Here is a 26,201-nt window from a genome sequence, read left to right as displayed (position 1 = left end):
ATGAAAGGCACAATATAAATGCAAGTCTATCTTTCTTTACCATACGCATCGCAAACTGACCTTCAATTTTGACTACTTTCATAAAGTTTCATGCAGTATTGAGACATTTTAATGTTGTGTCTGCCCTTGCCTTCAAAGAAAATTCATCAACTTGACTTGCCTTTGGCACCTGTTCTGAGCAAAAGGAATCCATGGATACAAATGCTGGACATCAACCAATTATGCATACCTAGAGATTAGCAGGCAGGTGTCAGACCGTTTATCCTTCCTGTGGCTTGGAATTAATATTGAAAGGGCACATCTCAATAACACACTGCCTGTGAAATGAGCAAAAGAGCACCAATCAGTTGCCATTTTCTTAAGAAACATGGTGATCAGTTCCACCTCACCAAGATGCCTTTTTCCCATTTTGTTTACAATCGCCCATCTCCACCGTGTTTGATGACCTATATTAGATCTTAATTCGGCAATGCCTCAGTTTTCAAATTGTCATCCCGGTGTTCAAACATCTTTATGGCCTCAACCCCCCTTTCACTGTGCCTCCTTCCAGCTTAGCGACCCTCCAAGATCCATGTGCTCCTCTAATTTTGCTGTCTTAATATCTCATTTTCTTCAATCCAACTTTGGCAACAGTTTTCAGCTATGTAGGCCATGAACACTGGACGTCTCTCAGTAAATCTCTAGCCTCTGTCTCCACTTTTAAGTTGCTCTTTATAATGCCTCTGACTAAGATTCTGATCACCTGTCTGAATATCGTTTTATTTGGTTTGATGCTACATTTTGTCTCCTCGTGTTCCTGTAAGCTGCCATGGAAAATTTTATCCATTTATTGGGGAGATTTTATACGTACTTCAATCCGACTATCTGGTGTTTTGCTGTTATGCAGTTTGAATCCCTCTTTTCCTTCAGATGATATCTGTAAAGTTGTTAGGATACCGAACCAGACCATAACTTCCATTAGGATACTGGACGAAAACACCAAACAATTTGTCAATTTGTAAAACTGTGAGGCAAGGATATTTCACATCAGGAGTAATGATTCTAGCCAATAGGTATATTTTATATTGAAAACAAATGTTTAATTTAAACAGAGAATTAACCACATTAACATCAAAGAACTAGCTTTACAATTAACAGATTAACAATTCTTAAATAAAATGAAAAACTTTAACTTTCCAATTAAGCAACCCAATACAGTTCAAATGCCGCATAAATAATGTTAACAAAACAGATTCCTTGCTTCGCGAGGACTAAATATAATCCCTCATAAATGGTCTACTCTCCAGGGATTCTCCATCAATCAAAACTATATCCCATCAGCCATCTCTCTGTAAACAAGTATATGGTTAAAATTAATCACCACACACCTTTTACGACTCCTTAATTACAAATTTAGCAGGCCTGTCTGAATTTTACCAAAATTTTTCAGAACATTAATGCCACAAACATGAAATATAATATGTAACAATTTTGACATTCATCGCTGCAGGACTGATGACAAAGGACTACTACAGTTTATTGTAAGATCTTCAACAATTCTAACACCTCAGGTCCCACTGGTGAGAATGTCTGTAATATTGACACACCACTTCCTATGTTCAGGCTACGGCAATATGAATACACATTCTGCAGTGTTGATGGCCTCTTGCTAAGCAAGAGGGAGAGAGTGTATTCAGCCAGTCACCTATCAGATATATCTATTTGATAGTCATGCCATTACACACTATATACCTTACAAATGCTTATTGTTTATTCCAAGGCTAATTGGCAGTGACGGCTAGTGTGAGCAATGCCCTTTCTGTATATTTAAGTGTTAAGTTTGGATGTCTGCCTTCACAGCTAAGCAACAATGTCATCAAGCAAAAATAGCGTGCCCGTTGCTTGTAGAATTGTGAAGCTGGAATTATGGAAATCACTCCTGTCCACCCGAGGGAGTAGACATTGCAGAAACAATTTTCTCGAAACAAAACGGCTGACAGGTGACCTGATACATGTTTTGAAGATGATGAGAGGGGTTGACAGGGTAGCTCTGGAGAAGATGTTTTACATGTAAAGAGACCAAAAATTACAATTTATAAATATAAGATGGTAATTCATAACCCAGAAGGGATTTCAACAACAACTTATTACACAGCATCCCATAGGAGAATACAAAGCAAAATTTGATACTGAGCCACGTACGACAGGTGGGAAAATGTTGTCAAAAAGGTTTTAAAGAGTAACTTACAAGAAGAAAGAGGGATAGAGAGGCAATATATTTCTGGAGTGGATTGCACAGTTTAGGACCACAGCTGAAGGCATGTCCATCAATAGTGGCGCAATTAAAATTGGAAATGCTCACGAGACCAGAATTTGATGAGCACAGATCTCTTTCAGAGTTAAGACTAGAGCTCATTACAGAGATATGGGGGGGAGGGGGGGGGGGGGGGGGGGGGAAGGCAGGTGGGCACAAGGCAGGGAGGTATTTGATAGAAAGAATGAGAATTTAAAAGTTGAAGCATTGGTTGACTTGAGAGCTGAGAGGTCAGCGAACCAGTGGTAATGGCTGATCAAGATTTAGTGCAAATGTATTTTGGTTGGCAGAGTTCTGGATGGCAGTTCATATTTCTTCTCCCAGGTACATCAGATCTATTCTCAGGTCACTTCTTCCGGGGAGGGTGGAGGCTGGGTTTCAGTAATAGTGATCTCTGATCACGTTCCACATTTTGTGGATTTGTTGGTGGGGTCGGGCCCCACTCAGCACCCTCCCACCCCCACCATGGAGGTTGGATATGTCGCTGTTGGCAGATAAAGGATTCCGTGAGAAGGTTTCCTCTGCCATTCTGGAGTATCGGGCTGAGGAGATTTCACATTCCACATTGTGGGAGGCTTTGAAGGTGATTAATAGAGGAAAGATCATTTCTTACAAGGCACATAAGGAGAGGAGTGAAAGGGTGGAGAGGCAAAGTTTGGTGGATGCCTTCCTAGAGGTGGTCACCATCCGTTAGTCAGACACCGGAACTCCTGACTAGTAGAAAGAAATTGCAGTTTGGGTTTGGGCTGCTTTCAATGGACAGTGTGGTGCACTAGCTGCCACCTTCAAGGGAGGCTTTTTATCAGCATGGGGAGAAGGCTACTCACCTGTTGCCGCTCCAGTTGAGACAGCTGGGGGCTTCTTGGGAAATTGTGCAGGTAAAGGATCGGGTGACAAGTTTGTCTCTGCCCCAGCCAAGGTTAATGAGGCTTTTGAGGCTTTTTACCATAACTGTTACAAGTTGGAGCCTCCAAAGGACGGGTTGACAATGTTGGATGGATTGTCAATTCCAGTTGTGGAGCAGAGAGAAGGGAGGAGCAGGAGTCCCTGCTGACCTTAGAGGAGGTTAGGAATAGAGAGGTCTGATGCGCTCAAGTAAGGCGCCGGGACTGTACGGATGCCCAATCGAATTTTACAAGATGTCTGCAGGACAGCTGGCCCCATTGCTGTTAGAAATGTTTTAAGGCTTCGATGTCTCAGAGGACGATGCCAGCCACTTTGGCACAGACATCACTATCCTTGATTTTAAAGAAGAATAAGGTGGGACCTTATATAAGAGCTGGATCCACACTATACATCTAGGCCCAAAGCCTAGAGGTCATCCACAAAGTTGTGAGGGATAGAGGAGAGGTCGGGGGAGCATAGTGTGTCATTGTATGCAGACGATTTGTTGTTGTATGTGATGGACCCACTAGCCAGTGCAGAGGAGATAATGAAACTGCTTTGGAGATTGGCTCCTTCTGAGGGTATAATCTGGACTTGGGCAAATGCGAATAGTTTCTGGTGAATCCCCCAGGGAGGGGAGCTGATCTGGGGAGGTTGGCCTTTTGACTGGCTAAATTCAGTTTCCGTTTTCTGAAAATCTGGGTGGCCCTTCATTGGGCCTCGCTTGATAAACTAAATTTTGGGAATCTGGCCAATGCGGTCAAGGCTGATCTGAAGAAGTGGGGTTCAGTTGGTAAAGATGAATATCTCCAAAGGTTTCTATTTTTGTTTCAGTGCCTTCCAGTTTTCCTCCCTATATCATTATTTGTGAAAGTAAGTAAAGTGATGTCTTCTTTTATTTGGGCTGGCAAGACTCTACGTATTCGCAGGGTGTTTTTGCGAAGGAATGGGCAGTCGTGGGGGGGTTGCTGGATTTGCCCAATCTGTTCTTTTATTATTGGATGGCGAATATTGAGAGGGTGCGGGGGTGGTATAAGGAGCAGACATCTTGAGGGCGCGGGTGGAGAGGGGTGTCTGTAGAGATTCCAGTTTGAGAGCATTGGTTGAAAAAAATGAAAATCGCTTATTGTCATGAGTAGGCTTCAATGAAGTTACTGTGAAAAGCCCCTAGTCGCCGCATTCCGGCGCCTGTCCGGGGAGGCTGGTACGGGAATCGAACTGTGCTTCTGGCCTGCTTAGTCTGCTTTAAAAGCCAACGATTTAGCCCAGTGAGCTAAACTAGCCCCTGGTTACGACTCCTCTTCCATTTTCCCTGGCGAAATGGACTTCCAGTCGGTGGTGGTGGCCATCTTCAGAACATGGAGGCAGTTTAGGCAGCATTTTAAGCTGGGTGCAATGTCATTGTTGGCCCGAAAAAGTGAAAATGATTGTTTTGTACCCGCGGCCTTGGACTCATTGTTTGATGGGAGGAGGGATGGAAAGGTCAGGGAATTTGTCTAAAGATGGGAAGTTTGTTGGTTTTGAGGAGTGGTTGGGCAAGTACCAGCTTCCAAGAGCTAATCTGTTTTGGTATTATCAGGTACGTGGTTTTGTACGCAAGATTTCTTCCTTCCCTTTGACACCCTTGCCCTCATTTGGTGGAAAGAGTTATTTTGGTGGTTAATGTAAGGTAAGGAAAGGTGTTGGATATTTATTGTCAGCTTGTTTTGATGGAACAGCTTCCACTGAATGAGGTCAAGAAGGTGGAAGAGGGAGCCTCGCCAGGTGTTTTAAAGGGGGGTATTGGGAGCGAGGCTCTATACAGAGTCAACTCCTCCTCCTCATGTGCTAGTCTCAGCCTGATTCAGTTAAAGGTGGTTCATAGGGCATATCAGACCAGGGCACGAACGTGTGGGTTCTTCTTGGAAGTAGATGAGAGGTGCGAGTGGTGTTCTCGGGTTCCGGCACATCATACGCACATGTTCTTGTTTTGTTCTAAGCTTCTGAGCTTTTGGGCCTCCTTCTTCAGCACCATATCAGGAACTCTTGGGGTCGAGTTGGAGTCTTGTCCTTTGGTGGCTATCTTAGGGGTTTCAGATTTACTGGAGCCTGAAGACAGGGGCGAAGGCAGGTGCACCTGTATGCCTGGTGTCACTCTGGGAAACCTAGGGCCACGGGTGGGCAGTCAGTGGGGTGCGCAGAAAGATGGCTGCCTTGCAGGTTGTAGCAATGGTAGCCTGTGCCTGGACACCCCGATCTCGGATGTTGTCAAGCTTCTTGATTGTTGATAGAGCTGCTCTCATCCAGGCAAGTGGAGAATATTCAATCACACTCCCGACTTTTGTCTTGCTCAGACTATGACAGGCTCTGAGTCAGCTTACCATAGAAGTCATAGCCTCTGGCTTGTCTAATTAAGTTTCTGGACAATCAGCCCCCTGGATGTTGATAGTGGACAATTCAGCGATGGTAATTCCATTGAACGTTAAGAGAAGATGGTTGAATCATCGCTTGTTCGAGACGGACATTGACGAGCAGTCTTATGGTGTGAATGTTACTTGCCAATTTTCTGCCCAAGCCTGAATGTTGTCCAGATTTATTCTGCATATGGACAAGGACTGCTTTCGTATCTGAGGAGCCATGAATGGTGCTGAACATTGTGTAATCATCACCAAACATCCCCACTTTAGACCTTATGGTGAAGGGAAGGTCATTGTTCCAGTACAGCTACAAATCTGGCATCTAATCGGCAAGGTTAGCTGAAGATGATTGTGCCTCGGTCACTACCTTGAGGAATTCCTGCAGTCATGTCCTGGGGCTGAGATGATTAACCGCCAACATCCACAACCATCATTCTCTGTGCTAGGATGACACCAAGAATGAAGGTCTCCCGATTCCTGTTAATTCCAGTTTTCCTAGGGCTCCTTGATGTCACGCTCAGTCAAATACTGTCTTGATATCAGGGCAATTCGCTCTCACCTCACATCTGGAATTCAACTTCTTTTGTCCATGCTCGGAGCAAGACTGTAATAGGATCACCAGCCAAATGCCGTTTGCAGAAATAAAACTGAGCATCCGTGAGCAGGTTGTTGCTGAGTAAGTGCTACTTGATAGCACTGTTAATAACACCTTCTATTATTTTGCTGATGATTGAGAGCAGACTGATGAGTGACAATTGATTGGATTGGTTTACCCTTTTAGTGGACAAGATATACCTAGGCAATTTTCCACATTGCCAGAGTTGTAGCTGTACTTGGAACATCTTGACGAGGGAGAGAGCTAGTTCCAAAGTACATGTCTTCAGAACTACAGCCTGGATGTTATTAGGGCCCATAGCCATCCCAGTATCCAGAAGGTTCAGCCATTTCTCAGGAAACTTGAAATAGATCATCCAGTCAGCACTGGTTGGAGATGGTCGCATATACTTCAGTCATGTCTTTTACACTGATGATATGCTGTGTCACCCATCATTGAGGATGGGGCTATTTGGGGAGCCTCTTCCTCTGGGTACTTGCTTTCTGTCCACTGCCTTTCACAACTGAAGGTGGCAGTATTGAAAAGATTTGACCTGATCCATTGTTATGGGATTGCTTTGCTCTCTATTGCATGCTATATCTGTTGTTTAATATGTTAGAGGTCCAATTTTGTAGCTTCACCGGGTAGATCATTTTAAGGTATGCCTGGTGTGGCTGACATGTTCTGCTACACTTTTCACTGAAGTTAAGTTGAAGCCTTGACTTGATATTAATGGTAGAATTAGGGATGTCCAAAGCCATGGAATTACAAATTGCTGTTAAATACAGTTCAATTGCTGCTGGTGGCACACATCGCCTCATGGATGCCCCGATTTGAGCTGCTCGATCTGTCCTGAATCTATCCCATTTAGCACAGCGGTAGCATGATGGAGGGTCTCCTCAGTGTGTAGATGGGGCTTTGTTTCCACAAGAACTGTGTGGGTGTCACTCATACCAATGCAGTGGTCAGAAGCTCATCTCCATGTCAAATATGACACAAAGGTTGTGAACAGTCTGCATTAGTCTTGGATGGTTGACAGGGAGAGGGATGAAGTTGGTAGGTGGGGAACACAGTTTGAAGAAAACCCTTAAGCAAACATGATACCAAAATGTGTAGTTGAGGCAAACAATGCAGATGTATTTAAGGGGTTACCAGATAAAGGGATGAGGGAGAAAGAAATAGAACAATGTTTCTGATATGGTTAGATGAAGATCAGTGTCAGGCGGCATGTTTCCAGTAAAAACAGACTCGTTGAACCAAGTGGCATGATTCTGTGTCATGCTTTCTAATCCCAGAGATGCGGTGAAAGCGTTGCCGATATATTTTTGTTCTGTACTGACTATGACAACATCTAATATTGCAGTGAAGATATATCATCTTCTATTGCACCGTTTTAGTTCAAAGGTTCCTATTGCTATGATAAAAGAAACCATAAAATATAATTTGGAAATAAATGTGATGGTGCCTCAAAACAAACTGAAACTGCCACAATAGACCTGGATAAGCTTTGAAACTTAAAAGTAAGCGCGATCTCTCTGGCTACTATCATCATTTAGAAACCCAAACTCTTTTAATGCGCTCGTTTGATGTGACTGAAACATGTCTGAGAACCCTGTCTAATTTTACAAAGGATCTTTCTGGCATCCGTAATGAGCATCCATGTTTGGGAGATGCCATTCGGAGAAGATTCTGGTTAGAATTTACACGTTTCTTTTTTGAATGTCCCAAACCTGTTTTTTTTATGTTTTGCATGTGGCAAAATGTGCAAAGACTGAGAATTATCACCAGACGTCATAGAATTTACAGTGCAGAAGGAGGCCATTCGGCCCATCGGGTCTGCACCGGCTCTTGGAAAGAGGACCCTACCCAAGGTCCACACCTCCACCCTATCCCCATAACCCAGTAACCCCACCCAACACTAAGGGCAATTTTGGACACCAAGGACAATTTTAGCATGGCCAATCCACCTAACCTGCACATCTTTGGACTGTGGGAGGAAACCGGAGCACCAGGAGGAAACCACACGGGGAGAACGTGCAGACTCTGCACAGACAGTGACCCAGCTGGGAATCAAACCTGGGACTCTGGAGCTGTGAAGCAATTGTGCTAACCATAATGCTACCATGCTGCCATGTAGTGGGTTGGAAAGAAGGTCAAAGGCATAATGTTTTCACACATCAAGTGTTGAGAGCATGAAATGTTTTAATACAAAGTGCCTTTGAGGCAGAGACTATAAAAGTATTAAAAATTTAATTGGTGAAGTTGTTTAAAAATGGATATCATAAAATGTGGGATAAAAGGTTGAGAACAAGCAGAGCAGCCAAGCTGGCAGTGCAAAGGTAACTGGGTGGCAGCGGGAGTGTCAGGCTACCACCCTGCCCAGAACCCAACCACCTGGGTGCCTCCAGTGGCTGTGAGAACCCCCCTCTCCCCTGCCCTCCAGGTGCCGTTACGCCTGGTCCACGTTTGTGTGGACCAGTGCTGTACGACGCCATGGCAAGATCTCCCAGGTGCGGGCGTTTGTTCCCAGGCCTTGGGAGAATCTGGCACCACCATATTTAAACTGAGATCATTCGACCTCTTCAGACGTTCCGTGCATTGCAAATCACTCGCGAGGCCTCTCGCGAGATATAATGGCCTCGTCTCGTCACCATATCGGTTGCGACAAAGCCTTTCGATTGCTCCCATGACCTTGGCTGCATCCTCGGTAGACATGGGCCAGCTTCCAGATATTGACAACGCCAACCCCTCTCGTCTGCCGCTATCTTCAATCCACAGCCACCATTGCTATGTTTGCCTGCTCTTCTGATGTCAAGTCATGGATCAGCCCAATCTTTGTGCAGCTTAACATCAGGAAGCTCAAAGCCACACAATTCTCACCTGCACCACTAAAACCCTGATGTGGGCCTCATCCCTTTGAGACTCAATCTTGCCAATTCTCTCTTCATTGACCTTATCCATCATTAGTAAATTCCAACTTGCCCAATACAACGCGGGCCTCTTTTTGTCACTGAGGATGAAAGGTTGTGATAAAGCACCATACACAGGGAATTTCCGGGGCACAGAATGTTTTGGAATGGTTGAGGCCAAGACCATTACATTTTTTAAGGGAAAATTGGAATAAATATTTGAAGCATACAAAGGACTGAAACTATAGAATTAAGAGCCAGGCGACAGGATTATTTCTGGATTGTTCCAGCAAGCAATTGGCAAAAACATGAAAGGGATCTTTCGTGCCCCAATCCCTATACTCGAGTCAACAGGTTGCTCGACCAGGAACCAGTGTGGATCAGTGAACAAAGGAGTGACCGGGGAACAGGACTTTCTGCCGGTTAAGACCAGAGTCGTAGAGTTTTGGATGAATTAAAGGGTGGAATATGAGTGACCAGCCAGGAGTGCCTTGCAATTGTCAGCTTTAGAGGCAATGGAGACATGAACAAGGGTTTTAGCAGCAGATTATCTAAGACGGGAGCAAAGTTGCGTTACGTTACAGAGGTGGAAATTGGTCGTTTTGCACAAATATCACTTTGGAATCTCACCTTGTGGTCAAATCCCAAGCTTGGAAACAGATGGGTGTAAACTCAGACTGTTGCCAAGGAAAAGGGTGTAGTCAGTCGCGCGGGAAGGGAATTTCAATCGAGAACTGATGAAATGTTTTCAGTCTTCCCATTATTTAATTGGAGGACATTTCTGTTTATTCAATGCTGGATGTCAGGAAAGCTGTCTGGCACCTTAACAACAATGAAGGATTCGGGAGAGATGGTGGTGAGGTAGAGCTGGAGAGAAAACTAATGACGTAACTTTGGCTGTGTTGCTGCGAAACAGCACGTAGATGAAAAATAAGAGGGGGTGTCAAGGGTCGATCCTCAGGGGTGACCCGAGGTATTATTATGGGAACAGCAAGAGAACCCATCACAAGTGACTCTTTTGCTACAATTTAGATATGAATGGAATAGGTGAGAGCTGTCCCTCATAGCTGGACAGCAAAGGAAAGGCCAACGCTTAAATGGGACTTAGAACGGTTTGATGTAGAGCTAGAAGCTTTTAAAATAAACTAATTTCACAGTTACTTCTGCCGTCTGTCATAACCTGGCATTCAATTTTTAAAAAGTCAATTTTAATAACATAGCAGTTTATTGCAGAAACAGAAAATGCAGGAAAAACTTGGCAGGTCTGGCAGTATCTGTGGGGAAAGAAACAGGGTTAATGTTTCGAGCCCAATATGAATCTTCTTCGGTACTGGGCAGAGATAGAAAGGTGAGAGATTTTCTGCTGTTGAAAAGGGGGGGAAGGGCATGTGGTGCAAAATAAAAGGGTAGGGATAGATCAGAGGGCAGGGGAGATTAAGTGAGAAAGATGCCACGGAACACAAGACAAAGAGAGTGGTAATGAGAGTTGGAAGTTGGAATTAATGAGGGAAAGCTTTTGGGGTAGCACGATGGCACAGTGGCTAGCACTGCTGCGTCACGGCGCCGATGTTCCAGGTTTGATCCCGGCCCTGGGTCACTGTCCGTGTGGAGTTTTGCACATTCTCCCTGTATTTGCGTGGGTTTCACCCTCAGAACCCAAAGATATGCAGGTAGGCGGATTGGCCATGCTAAATTGCCCCTTAATTGGAAAAAATTAATTGGGTGCTCTAAATTTTTTTTTAAATGGTGGAAGCTTTGGTCCAGAGTAGGTGTTAATAGTGCAAAAAGGGTCAACGCTGTCTCAATGTAAAAACATGAGAACAAGATACAAATTTAAATTGGGGAAATTAAATTCAAAACGGAGGACAGAGTTCATGGTCTGAAACAGGTAAACTTAATTTTGAGTCCCGAAGCCAGTGTAGATCGTATTCACTATATCAGTGGGGGAGGGAATGAATGCTGAAGGTAGGGTAGCGGGGTGCTCTTTCCAGGGGCTGGTGCCGACTTGATGGGCCGAATGGTCTCCCTCTGCACTGTAAATTCAATGATTCTATGATTCTACGACAATCAAGCGAGTTCCTTTGTCCTGGATGGTGTTGAGCTTCTTGTGTGATGTTGAAGCTGCACTTATCCAGACACTCAGACTTAGTGTTCAGCTCCATTCGCACTTCTTCAGCAACTTCTGCACCAACTAAATGCCAGGCAATGACAATCTTCAACAAGGGAGAGCCGAACCACTTACTTCCCCATCCACTTATAAAGCACAAGCTGCAACAACATTGAAGAGGTTTGAACCATCCAAGGCAAGTGTTACACTGGATTAGCACTTCAACCAATAACCCAAGCATCCATCCTTATGAAAACCTACATGAGCGACCATCTAAAACAGAAAATGCTGGAAAAACTCAGGTCTGGCAGCATCTGTGGAGAAAGAAACAGGGTGAATGTTTCTTTGCATTTACAGTGGTTAGCACTGCTGCCTCACAGCACAAGAGACCTGGATTTGATTTCGACCTCGGGTGGCTGTCTGTGTGGAGTTTGCATATTCTCCCCATGTCTGGATGGGTTTCCTCTGGGTGCTCCAGTTTCCTCCCATAGTCCAAAGATGTGCAGGTTAGGTGGATTGGCCACTAGGTGAGGTAAACTGCACCTAGGTGGGGTTACAGAGTAGGGTGGGGGAATGGGCCTAGGTAGGGTGCTCTTCAGAGAGCCAGTGTAGACTTGATGGGCTGAATGGCCTTCTTCTGGACTATAGGGAGTCTATGAGGAGTACAGAGGCATCAGGTACATTGGGACGCCTTTCTGATTTAGATGGTACCGTCAGTGTATCGGTAAGTGCATGTTCTGGCAAATGCATTGTTAAGCTACATTTGCTTATTAAACACAGGTGATGATTATTGGTTTAGCTAACAAAAGAGTAAAAATGGACACAGCTGGAGGTGGGGGTACCATCCGAATCTTGCATTTCCACTGTACGTAAAATAAACTCGCTGAAGTTAAAAGTCAAACTGCTGTATTATTCCTCCATCACATACTTTTAGTGGAATTAACATATATTGCTGCTGTTTCATTGCTGCTGGGTCAAAATCATGTGACACCCTGGGCTGGATTGTCCGGTCCCTCAGACGTGTGTTCCTTGGTGGCACACTGACTCCGGCCAATGGGATTTCCCATTGTGCCACCCCACGCCCCCGGGAAAAACCACGTGCTGGGGGGGGGGGGGGGGGGGGGGGGGGGGGGGGGGCGCGCTGCTGGCAGATTGGAGAATCCCATCAGCAGAGAATTCACCTCTCTGTTTCATTGCATTGTGGAAGCTGCTTCATCACAATTCATACAGGAATTCAACAAGAAGCACCATCACTTTCTTGAGGGCAAAAAATGCCAGCCTCCACAGTGACACCCATTCTCATACGTGGTTTGAAAAAAAACCATGGGCTACTTCAATATCAATATAAGGTAGCAATGTAGAAGCAATGGGAAGGGTGGACTCAAGACCGGTAAATGTCAAGACCTTTAATAAGACGAGTGGTGGACAGCATGTGAGGGTTAAGGCAGTGCTTGTGTTAAGGGGTCCAGGAATTGAAAGAACTGTGAGGGGTGTGGTAACATACTGGTTATGTTAGTGGATTAGTAGTCCAGAGGCCTGAACCAGCAGTATGAGTTCAAATCCTTCTATGGGAACTGGGGAATTTAAATTAAATAAATCTAAATAAGAAGCTAATTTCAGTTTCATAGAATCACCACAGTGCAGAAGGAGGCCATTTGACCCATTGAGTCTGCACCTACCCTCTGAATGAACACCCTACCTAAGCCCACGCTCCCACTCCATCCCAATAACCCATCTAACCTGTTGGACACTGAAGAGGAAACTTTGGGCATCCTTAGACAGAAGAGAGTACATTGCAACCATTTGAAAAACCAACAGTTCCGCCATTTTACTGGAGAAGTTGAATTCTTCAATTTTAGACTCTGGAGTTGCCATGTGTAACAGGTATTACAAGGACACCATTAGTCTCTGAGAAGTCGGTTTTCAGGCAGAGATACTGCATATGTTCCAATTCAAGGCCCAATCTACTATGTGTAACAAGGTACCATTGTGATTGGTCCAGTAAGTCATTCAGTTAATTTAATGGTTACACCCAGATATCGGGCCACCAATATCACTAATTGCAAGACAACATACGTGCTTTTGTAATGATTAGATAGTTCAATTAAGCATGCTGGTCTTTAATGTGATTGGTTAAGTATTTTCATATACTATGCATGATGTAACCTTGATCGATAGTCATGATTAGATATAGATATGAAGCCACAATTCTATTCACTGAGCTACCGTGCTGCATTGGAGAGGAGTGGAGCAAAGATTCATGAGAATGATTCCAGGAACGTTAAATCTCGAATATGAAGATAAATTGGCAATGGTAGGACTGTTTTCCTTGGAGAAGAGAAGGCTGAGAGGAGATTTGATAGAGATATTTGAAATCACAAGGGTGCTGGACAGAGTAGATAGGAAGAAACTATTCCCAGATCAAGATGAGAGGAGGAGGATTTTTTTAAATTGGCAAAAGAAGAAAATGTGATGAGGAAAAAACTTCTTCGTACAGTAAGTGGTTAATCTAGAATGCACTGTCTGGGAGTGTGATGGAGGCAGATTGATCAAAAAGGAATTAGACTGACAAGAAAGAATTTGCAGGGTTACAGGGTGAAGGCAGGAGATTGGAACTAAGTGAATTGCTCATTTGGAGAGCTGGTCCAGACATAATGGGCTGAACGGCCCACTTGTCCACTGTTCCAATTCTAGAATCTTGTGATTCTGGTTCACGAGAATGTAGAATGGTTACAGCACAGAATTATTTGCCCTGTTGTGCACAGGGCCAGCCCTCTGCCAGACTCGGTTAGTCCCACTCTCCTGTCCTATCAAGCAGCCCTGCCATAATTTTCTCTTCAGGTGTTTATTCAATTCCCTTTGGAAAGCTTCTATTGAATCTGCCTCCTCTGCATTCTCAGACAGTTGAATCCAGATGCTAATCACTCTCTGTGTTGGGGTTTTTCCGCATGTTGCTTGGTCCTTTTGCCAATCACCTCATGACAGTGACCTCTGGTTCTTGACTCTGCCCTTGAGGGAAGGACATCTGCTGTCCTTAACGGCCTAGCCTATATGTGATTCCAGATCATCAACAATGGGGCTGTGAACTGACCTAACAAGCCACTCTGGTATTCAAGAAGATGGCTCAGCACCATCTTCTCAAGTGCAGTTAGGAATGAGCAGCAAATATTGGTCTTGTTAGTGGCGCACACATCCTGTGAATTAATAAAAAATGGGAAGAAGAAATTAGATCAGGAATGGTGATAAATTAGAAGTTCTGTCTGTTTCTCTCTGTTCCTGAGTTACAGTGCAAGAGGAACTTTCAAGATGGCTTTAAGGGAATTGACATTTGTCCAAGCATTCAAATGGCACAGTGTGTTTTCTTGTGAAAGACAGCAATCAGGAAGAGGTGATTAAAATACTTAGCATTTGTAAGCAATTACTTCTTGTAAGGCTCCTTCTTGTTTATTCCCTGTTTATGCTCTTATTTCCCCTTTCTTTTACTTTTGCTGTTACATTTTTTATCCATGGATGATTTAGGGACATGTGTCTTTAAGGCAGCCTGCATCTTTAATTCAAGCAGGAGGAAGCAGTGGCCTGTGCCTTTAATTCAAACAGCAGACTCCATAGGGCAGTGCTATTTTAAACTGATGATGTCCAGTGTCAGCGATGACGCAGTTTGGCTAGTGGTCAATGACTAAGCTCCAAAGGTTGTGTTCTGCCCGGTAACAGGTAACAGGTGGTGATTGGATATTATCCCACTGGAATGTTTTCAGAGTCACGAGGTTCCTGTTTGGTTTCACTTTTGATTCTGCAGCCTGGATGGAGGGATCTAACTAATTCCCTCCACAAGACCATTGTGAGAATTGAGTCTCTCTCTCCAGTAGGTCTGGGTGACATTCTCTTGAGACTGCAAAGATTCGATGTGATATCTAGAAAGATATATGCCTGAAGGTGAACCTTGAGCTGAAGGCCCAGCTTGATCACCGATTACGATTTCTGATTCGGGCAGCGAAGAATCCCGCCCACAGTGTTTCAACTTATAGACCTGGTGACTATAATTATTGGGCAGCCAAGGGCCAAACATATCAGGATTTTTGTGAGAATTGTTGGTTAATTCACGTATATTGTATCTGCAGGGCACATGGGGCTGGAATTGACAGCACACTTGTCCAGGGTTGCAGTGCATTCTGTGCTTTCCATGTAAAAGTGACCAATCAGAAAACAGGAGTGATCATTACAGACAGAATTTGCATTAGAATGTCTTCAGAGTCATAGAGGTTTACATGAAAATAGGCCATTTGGCCCAACTTGACCATGCCGCCCAGTTTTTACCACTAACTTAGTCCCAATTGCCTGCATTTGGCCCATAACTCTCTATACCCAGCTTTCCCGCATAACTATCTCAGTGCCTTTTAAAAGACAAAATTGTACCCGCCTCTACTACTGCCTCTGGCAGCTCGTTCCAGACACTCACCACCCTCTGTGTGAAAAAACTGCCCCTCTGGATTATTTTGTACCTCTCCCCTCTCACCTTAAACCTATGCCCTCTAGTTTTAGACTCCCCTACCTTTGGGAAAAGATGTTGACTATCTACCTTATCCATGTCCCCCATTATTTTATAGACCTCTTTCAGATCACCCCCAAGCCTTCTACGGTCCAGGGAAAAAAGTCCCAGTCTATCCAGCCTCTTCTTATAATGCAAACCATCAAGTCCCGATAGCATCCCAGTAAATCTTTTCTGCACTTTTTCTAGTTTAATAATATATTTTCTGTAATAGGGTGACCAGAACCATACAGAGTATTCCAAGTGTGCCCTTACTAATGTCTTGTACAACTTCAGCAAGATATCCTAACTCCTGTATTCAATGTTCTGCCCAATGAAACCAAACATGCCGAATGCTGGCTTCACCACCCTGTCCACCTGTGACTCCACTTTCAAGGAGCTGTGAACCTGTATTCCTAGATCTCTTTGTTCTATAGCTCTCCCCAACTCCCTACCACTAACTGAGCCCCAATTCGATCTACCAAAATGCATCACCTCACATTTATCTAAATTAAACTCCATCTGCCATTCATCGGCCCACTTGCCCAATCGATCAAGATCCCATTGTAATCCCAGATAACCTTCTCCACTGTTTACTATGCCACCAATCTCAGTGTCATCTGCAAACTTACTAACCATGCCTCCTAAATTCTCATCCAAATCATTAATATAAATAACAAATAACAGTGGACCCAGCACTGATCCCTGAGGCACACCGCTGGGCACAGGCCTCCAGTTTGAAAAACAATCCTCTAAAATCAATCTTTTCTTTCTGTTGTCAAGCCAATTTTGTATCCAATTGGCTACCTCACCCTGGATCCTGTGAGATTTCACTTTGTGCAACAACCTACCATGCGGTACCTTGTCGCAGGCCTTACTAAAGTCCATGTAGACAACGTCAACTGCACTGCCCTCAACTACCTTCTTGGTTACCCCTTTAAAAAGCTCAATCAAAGTCGTGAGACATGATTTTCCACTCACAAAGCCATGCTGACTGTCCCTAATCAGTCCTTGCCTCTCTAAATGCCTTAGATCCTGTCTCTCAGAATACCTTCGCTCAGCTTATCCACCACAGACGTTAGGCTCACTGGTCTATAGTTCCACGGTTTTTCCCTGTGGTCCTTCTTAAATAAAGGCACAACATTTGCAATCCTTCAATCTTCAGGCACCTCACCTGTGCCTGTCGATGATTCCAATATCTCTGCTAGGCGACCCGCAATTTCCTCCCTAGCCCCCCACAATGTCCTGGGATACATTTCATCAGTTCCGGGGATTTATCTATGTTGATGAGTTTTAAGACTTCAAGCACCTCCTTCTCTGTAATGTGTACACTCCTCAAGACATTACTATTTATTTCCCCAAGTACCCTAATATCCATGCCGTTCTCAACAGTAAATACCAATGAAATCTCACCCATCTCTTGCGGATCCGCACATAGATGACCTTGTAGATCCTTAAGAGGCCCTATTCTCTCCCTCGTTACTCTTTTGTGCTTTACGTATTTGTAGGAGTTCTTTGGATTCTCCTTTGTTTCATCTGCCAAAAACAATCTTATGTTCCCTTTTTGCCCTCCTGATTTCCCCCTTAACTCTACTCCCACAACATCTATACTCTTCAAAGAATCCACTTGATCCCAGCTGCCGTTGCATGTCATATGCCTCCTTTTTGAGCAGGGCCTTACTATCCCGAGTCATCCAGGGTTCCCTACTTCTTCCAGCCTTGCCCTTCACTCCAAAAAGGAAAGTGCTTTGCCTGAACCCTGGTCAACACACTTTTGAAAGCATCCCACTTACTAGCCGTCCCTTTGCCTGCCAACAGACTCCCCAATCAACTTTTGAAAGTTCCTGTCTAATACCATCAAAATTAGCCTTGCCCCAATTTAGAATTTTTACTTTTGGACCAGACCTATCATTCTCCATAGCTATCTCAAAACTAATGGAATTATGGTCACTGACCCAAAGTGATCCCTCACTAACACTTCCTGCCCTTCCTTATTTCCCAAGAGAGGGTCAGGTTTTGCCTCCTCTCTAGTCGGGCCATCCACATACTGGATGAGAATTTCCTTCTGAATACGCTCAAAAAATTTCTCTCCATCCAAGCCTCTAATGTCCAAGTCAATATTGGGAAAGTTAAAGTCCCCAACTATTACCACCTTATTTTTCTTGCAGCTATCTGGAATCTTCTTCCACATTTGTTCCTCAATTTCCCGCTGACTATATGGGGGCCTGTAGTACAATCCTATCAGTGTGATCTCGCCCTTCTTATTTTTCAGTTCTGCCCATTTGGGCTCAATGGGCAAACCTTCGGATATATCTCCTTTCAGTAATGCCATCATATTCTTCCTAATCAAAAATGCAACTCCCCTCCTCTCTTACCGCCTGTTTTATCTTTACTATAGCATCTATACCCTGGAACATTGAGCTGCTAGTCCTGCCCCTCCCTTTGCCATGTTTCAGTAATAGCTATAATATCCAAATATCCAAAAATGCCCTTAATGTTGGGTGGGGTTACTGGGTTATGGGGATAGAGTGGAGTTGTTGACCTTGGGTAGGGTGCTCTTTCCAAGAGCCGGTGCAGACTCGATGGGCTGAATGGCCTCCTTCTGCACTGTAAATTCTATGATCCCAGTCCCATGTACCCCTCCATGCCTTGAGTTCATTTGCCTTGCCCATCAGGCCTCTTGCAATGAAATAAATGCAGTTTCATCTCGACTTCCCTTGCTCTCTGCCGTGCTTTCTCAATCTGTCCGGTCATGTTTTGTGCCCTCTCCCTGTGTTTTATTTCTCTTAGCCTTACGAGATCCATTCACTGAGTTCTCCAGTCTCTATTCTCTGTCCTGTGGCCCTTTTTGATTTTTGATTTTGGTTTCTCTACCTTTCACTTTTCCCCTTACTGCCTTTTGTTTCTGTCCCCACTTTAATTCCCTCAGACTTCCTGCATCAGTTCCCATCCACCTGCCACATTTGTTTTAAACCCTCCCCAGCAGCACTAGCAAACACTCCCCCTGGGACATTGGCTCCAGTCCTGCCCAGGTGCAGACTGTCTGGATTGTACTGGTCCCACCTCCCCAAGAACCAGTTCTAATGTCCCAGGAATTTGAATTCCTCCCTCTTGCACCATCTCTTAAGCCATGTATTCATCTTATCTATCCTGACATTCCTACTCTGACTAGTATGTGGCACTGGTAGCAATCCTGAGATTACTATCTTTGAGGTCTTACTTTTTAGTTTTACTCCTAGCTCCCTAAATTCAGCTTGTGGGACCTCATCATGTTTTTACCTATATCACTGGTGCCTATATGCACCATGACAGCTGGTTGTTCACCTTCCCCATCCAGAATGTCCTGCAGCCGCTCCGAGACATCCTTGACCCTTGCACCAAGGAGGTAGCATACCACCCTGGAGTCTCGTTTGCATCCGCAAAAACATCTGTCTATTCCCCTTACCATTGAGACCACTATCACTGTAGCTCTGTCACTCTTTTTCCTTCCCTCCTGTGCAGCAGAGCCAGCCACAGTGTCATGAAGCTGCTGCCTTCCCTGGTGAGCCATATCTCCCAACAGTATCCAAAACGGTATATCTGTTTTGGAACGAGATGACCGCAGGGCACCCCTGCACTGTCTTCCTATTCTTCCTCTGCCTGGTGGTCACCCATTTCCTGTCTCCCTCTTTAATTTTTAACTTCGGTGTGACCAACTCTCTGAATGTGCTATCCACAACTTCCTCAGCATCGTGGATGTTCGAAAGTGAATCCATCCGCAGTTCCAGAGCCATCAAGCAGTCCAACAGAAGCTTCAGTTGGACACAAGTCTTGCACGTGAAGGAGCCAGGGACACCAGAAGGGTCTCTGAATTCCCACATCGCACTAGAAGAACATGACATGGGTCTGGGACCTCCTGCCATGACTTAACCCCTTTGCTCTGAAATGAGCATTTACAATTTAATTGACAAATACATCAATGATTTGAAAACATTAATGTGAGTCTACTTGAGTGAATTCTCCATAGGATATAGTTTAAATTAATTCAACACCATCAATGCATCAACCTGTTTTAACAAAAGGCTGAAAATGGACATGACACAAGTTGCTAGTTTTAGGCCCTCTGAATACATTGATTAAAAAAAATTAGATAGCATCTTATCATGTCTGTCATAAATACCTTGGAATGAATTACTTTAAATTACAGAGACAATTGATGTGTAGGCAGTACACTCGGCACCTGAAATCAGTACAACCTTGGTCAAGTGGCGAGTAAAGTTTGCTCCACGCATGAGCCAGGTGATGACCATCTCAAACAAGAGAAAAGCTAACCATCAATCCTTGACATTCAGCGGCATTACCATCACTGAATCCCCCATTATTAACATCCTGGGGATTACTATTGACCAGAAACAGAACTGGACTAGCCATGCAAATACTGTGACTACAAGAGCAGGTCAAAGGCTGTGACTCCTGCGGTGGGTAACTCACCTCCTGACTCCCCAAAACCTATACACCACCCACAAGGGACAAGTCAGAAGTGTGATAGAATACCCGCTACTTGCCTGGATGAGCGCAGCTCCAACAACACTCAAGAAGCTTGACAGCATCAAGGGCAAAGCAGCCCATTTGATTGGCACCATGTCAATAAATATCTACTCCTACCATTGACGTACAGTAGCAGCAGTGTGTACCATCTACAAGGTGCACTGCAGGAACTCACCAAAGCTCCTCAAACAACACCTTTGAAACTTCATTTCCAACTAGAAGGACAAGAGCAGCAGACACATGGAAATATCACCACAAAAAGTTCCCCTTCAAACCATTCACCAGCCTCACTTGGGAATTCATCTGCGTTCCTTCAATGTTGCTGGGTCAAAATCATGGAATTCCCTTCCAAACAACACGGTGGGTATGCCTATACCACATGAACTGCAGGGGTTCCAGAAGGCAGCTCACCACCACCTTCAAGGGCAATTTGGGATGGACAATAAATGCTGACCTAGTCAGCGAAGCCCACAAGAAAAGTTGTTTTTGTGCACGATAAGGTACCACAAACAACAATGAAATAAATGGCTAGTTAATCATTGAGGGAACAAGGACATCAGGAGAACTCCTTGTTTTTGAATATTGCTGTGACATTGTTAACATGCACCTGAAGCACTCAAACAGACTGATGGGACCCCCTCATTATGAATGTTATTCCTGGCATGAAGAAAAAAAACCTACACTACAATGAATGGTTAGGTTTTCGAATATACTGTCTGATAGGGTGATGGATATACATTTAATAAAATCCTCAAAACAGGTGCAACCATGGTAATTGTTTCTTGGACAGAATTGTTGGGATGAAAACTGAACTATTTGTGAAATTGTGAGGAAATGTTACTGCACCACAGGAATGATAACACCTGCAAACAGTATATTTTATGTTAATTTAAAAAAAAATTTAAACACAGAATTAATTACATTAACAACAAAAAAGATAGCTTTACAAATATGATTTACAACAGTTCTTAAATAAAAGAGAAACTTTAACTTACTTCCTAAGCCTGCCTCTATACTCCAATTAAGCAAATCAATATAGTTCAAATTCCACTCATAAATAAAGTTAATAACCAGGTTTCTACTTGCTTTTCTCTGTGCAGAATCTTTGGAGAGAGAACTTTTCAGGACGTGCTGTAAGGTGAATTGGACATTCTAAATTCTCCCTCTGTGTACCCGAACAGGCGCCGGAATGTGGCGACTAGGGGCTTTTCACAGTAACTTCATTGCAGTGTTAATGTAAGCCTATTTGTGACGATAATAAAGATTTTTATTATTATTAGATTAGGATCAAAACTGGAATACCTCTGTTCAGATTAAAATCATTGGAAGACCTAACTTTTCAAATAGACCTGGCTCCTCTCCTGAATTACATCATCTGTTTAGCAAGGACCAATACCCCTCATAAATTATCTACACCTGGGTTGTGCTTTCAGCATAAACAATATTCCATGAACAAAACACTTGACCTACAAAATTAATGGTTACCTCACCCTTAAATCACAGCTGTAGGAGATCTGCATGCATCTTAACCCAGGTTTTAATAACTTTACTGCATAAAATACATAAAATATGACAATTTCTTATATTCATCATATTCAATCTAATGGTGCATTTATGAACTCTTTTGCATGGCGATGCATTTCTCAATTTCTTGGCACGATGTTCGTGGTGATTTCATGTGCTGCAGGAAGATGTACTTGGACCTAAAGTGAAGTTATTAATGTTCAGTAAAGTCAAATGTTATATGCTCGCAACTGCAAGCTAATCTGACAATCTGGTTATGGCATAAAAAATGAAAGATGACATATATGTTTCTCCAATATCGTGCTTATTGAGGACAAAAAATAAATTTCCCACCTTTTCCAAAAATTGTAACTTTCTGTGTCCTTCATTGGCTTTGAAGAGTCAAGTGTTGATGCAATGCTCTTCATATAATCCTTATTGTTTTATTTTCCAGATGTACATACAGACCACCACCTTAACCATATCCATGAACCTAAGTGCTTCTGTGGCTCTGGGTATGCTGTACATGCCGAAGGTTTACATCATAATCTTCCACCCAGAACAGAACGTCCAAAAGAGAAAGCGTAGCTTTAAGGCAGTGGTGACCGCGGCAACAATGTCTTCACGACTATCCCATAAATCCTCAGACAGGCCTAATGGTGAAGCCAAAACAGAGCTGTGCGAGAATGTAGACCCGAACAGTAAGTAAATGAGATGCATGCACCATTTATTTTGTTTTCATCATCTTTCTCTGAAGGGCTGACCAGTGGCTCAACCTAACAGCTTCAATCTGATACCCGTTTACATGCCTACTGAGTAGCAACACAGGGAGCTCTGTCTTAAACTTTATAGGTATATTATAGCTAGATTCATGTTATTGTTCTGAGGAATGTTCCAAACCTATTACTAAATTAGTATTTGTATCTCATAATCTGCTGTCTGACGGGGTTAAAGGTTTCAGCACATATTTCAGTTGTCACGATCCTTGTGCTATGATTTTTTATTATTTTGGAACGTGCCATTTTGGAACACACCAAGTAAGAGTAAGAGGTTGAGTCACGTGATCAAAGAGGTAAATATTACTAAGCTGCTTCAGTTGATATTAACACTGAAAACAAAAAAACACCCTGAGGCAATTCCTTCCAATGTTTAAAACTAGGTGGCTATTCACTTATAAGAGAGTCAAGGTTATGGGGTCCAGGCAGGAGAGTGAAGTTAAAGCCTTAGTCAGATTAGCCATGTATTGAATGGCACAGCAGGCACAAGGCGCCAAATGGCCTACTCCTGTTCCCATTTCTTGTGATCTTAACATCAGACATTCATGTTTGGACACACTCAATACGCTTGAGCGATATACTTCTTGAAAGTCTACCAGTGTCTGAGAAACCTATACTAACAAAAATACACTGCCTATTTTAAAATTACTAGTGCCACAGTGAGAATCATTTTGTTTGTATGTTCCTCTTGGTGTGAATTACTACCCAATGCATTTGATAAGTACTTTGTTTTTATCACGTTAAATGAGAAATGAGGTTAAATTGTTGCACAGGTAACCTTTCTTTTACCAGGAAAAAAATGTGATGCACATTGAGTGGGGGTCGAACATGCTTAAAGAGATGCATTTATATAAAATGGGAACAAAACAAATAGATAGGAATAGATTGATTAAAAATGACAAAACAGTGAATAATGGAAGGAATATCCTTTTCTGAAGAACCAAACTGGACCGAACACCAAAAGTTAATGAAAAATAATGTAACTTATCAGTTGAAGGTACAGTATGAAATTACTGATGTATTGTTCAAGAAACCTGACTAAAGGAAGCTGACATTTTCTCCATTCAGTATTGCCAGTTCTTGAACGAGTGCAAATACATTTGGATTTTCCATAAATGCCTTCTTGGATTCAGTGATGTCAGTCACTGATCTAAGCAGCCTTTACTTTTATGGAAGTTAATTCACGCTACCCTGTTTCTGCATACACCCAGGGATTAATAATAGCGGCCCTTTGTGATCTGCGCTGAAATATTTGTGTCTTTTCTATCTGTGTTTCTCCAATCTCAGAGTGATGATTGAGAAAACACTCATTGAGATGAGATTTGATGTGAATCGATTCTTATTTCCCACAAGGTAAACTGCATGATCAGCATCACTTATTTCCATCAATATAATTTCTCCTTGCATCGTATAAAAGTAATGATCGCATTATGCTATCCCACGTTGATGGATATTTGTGCTTCAGTTGAAGTTGGTTTTTGAACACATTTTTCCCATATTCCTTCTTTCGCCTGTGGTCCTTTGCTGCCCAGCTCTAACTTTCAAGCTTTTTCTTTAAAGTCTGGCTTCGGTGTTCGCTAAGTCTCACTTCCCCCTTTCCCGAAGAGCTAAACTTACATCAGCGATTGAGTCCAAATGGATAATGTGGATGCAGCAGTAATAAGTTTCTATATTTAATACAATGCCTCTTCCATTGTTTTCAGCACAATCACTTGGATGCTGACCGGAATTCTCCGGCTTTTAGGATTCTCTGTTCCCGCAGCATGGGTGGCTTCAGTGGGAAATCTCATTGACAAGCGGCGGGAGTATAGAATTCCGCTGCCAGCATCGGCGAGCTGCTGAGAAACATGGGATTGGGGGACCGGTAAACCCCGCCCAGATGTGTTTTCAACCCAATCTAAGCCTGCCAGTCTTGTCCAATGAATTCCACTCCTTATGAGGGAAGGCTACACTTCACCTCAGTGTTCATATTTCCTTTTACACATATTAGCTCGAGATGTCATAATTTATTTCAGAAACATGGACCTCTATAATTTTGTATATTATTTGATGTTCTGTTGCGTTGTACACAGGAAGTTAAGATCAAATGTATTTATTGGCTCGAGTGGAGTTAGAGGGCATGGAATAATTGGATTAAACCATGCAGCCATAATCCAGTCACCATTTTAAAGTCAGAGACTCTGGGCTGGATTCTCCCAAAATGAGACTATGTCCCCACGCCTGCGTAAAAAGGATGGAGTTTTACTCCAGAAATTCCTATCTATAAGTCAAACGCATTCCCATCCCTGCAAGGGGCTAGCAGGGACCCGGAGTGAATCTCACCGCTTTAGCTGCGGACACGGACCCCCCACTTCCGGTTCGGTACTTCCGCGCATGTGTACGGCGGCAGCCTCCAGCGGCCGTGCCGAGCTCCATGGCGGACTTGAACCGCGGAGCCAGACAGACAAATGAGACCCCCCAATCGGCCATGCGCCCAAGCCTGAAGCCACGCAGATTTAATCCCCGGCCACCTACAAGTGCCCCCCCCCCCCCCCCCCCCCCCGGTCTCCGATCCCCCCCCCCCGACCAGGGTCGGCTGCGAAATGAGCGCAGCCACCATGCCAGCATCCCGACCGGCAATAGGTGGTTAGTTCCACGCTGTCAGGAACTTTGCAGGTCGGGAATGGAGGGTTGCTGGGGCTGCCTCTGGCAATGGCCGCCCGGCAGCACAGTGTACTCCGCGGTCACGCTGATTTTCGGGTCCCAGAGAATCGCTGAACCTGTGCCGGTCCCGATTACGGCGTAAAAGTGGATTCTCCGCCCCTGCGCTGGCTGCGATTTTGGTGCGGGGCTGCGGAGAATCCAGCCCTCTGTTCTTATGTGCATAAATGTTGATTTATATTATTTGTCATTCAATAAAACTAAGGTGTGGTAACTTGAGAAGTAAATCTGATTGGAGCATTCGAACCTCTCTGTAGTACAGCTGGAGTGGCTGGGTCCCATACAACTGAAGTACTGCTTCGCTCCCATGTGTGAGAGGATGGAATTAAAGTGCAGCATGGGAGTTAATAATAATTAATTAAGCTATTGAGAGCTTCATGGTGTTGCATATGACTAAACCATATACCCGGAAAAGGAAATTAACATTTTAGAACTAGAATGTTGAAAGCAAGATCACAGCACAGAGACTGTCCCTTAATTGGCCCTGATAAAGTTGCGAAACATTCAGGATCATCCCAGCATCTCTGGAGATGAAAAACTAATATCCAAGGCATTGCTGTGAGTGACCTAGGAGAAAACATTAAAGAACGTTCCTCCGTTTATACGTTGATTAACTTGGAAGCTGAAGGCCGTGCAATGCATCTCCAGCAATGTGTCCAAACCAGAGTTTGTGACACTGGTCATTGGAAGTCCCATCATATAATGCCAGCATACAAATGTTGATATGGCCATTTGAGGTTTCTCAAGCAGATAATAAGTGGGTCAGTGCCTCTGCTGAAGTGGATGAGAGAGCAGTCTGAGATAACCAAGTCATACTTTGTACACTAGTTTTCAGTAATGTCAATTTAGAGTCCTGGAATCGATAAACCTGTGCAATTCCATTGAACAGATGTAGACGAAAAATTTGGAAATAAGAAAAACGCAAGTTACTTGGCAATTGTAGTTTAGTGCCTTGGAACAAAATGATTTGATAATTGCATAATAA

The 26,201-nt window shown here is 43.7% G+C and overlaps 1 protein-coding gene across 2 annotated transcripts in view; it reads left to right on the top strand.

Moving 5' to 3' along the window:
- The window catches only part of LOC119973148 (metabotropic glutamate receptor 7-like), a 967,737-nt gene that overhangs the window by 893,612 nt on the left and 47,924 nt on the right, over positions 1 to 26,201 (top strand). For both annotated transcript variants that reach the window (XM_038810761.1, XM_038810760.1), the window contains exon 10: positions 22,195 to 22,441. In XM_038810761.1, the coding sequence (XP_038666689.1) occupies positions 22,195 to 22,441 (247 nt within the window). The remainder of the gene's footprint in view (positions 1 to 22,194; positions 22,442 to 26,201) is intronic.

This window comes from Scyliorhinus canicula, chromosome 11, assembly GCF_902713615.1.
Source record: "Scyliorhinus canicula chromosome 11, sScyCan1.1, whole genome shotgun sequence".
Lineage (NCBI taxonomy): Eukaryota > Metazoa > Chordata > Chondrichthyes > Carcharhiniformes > Scyliorhinidae > Scyliorhinus > Scyliorhinus canicula.
This window is presented reverse-complemented; position numbering and strand designations above follow the sequence as displayed.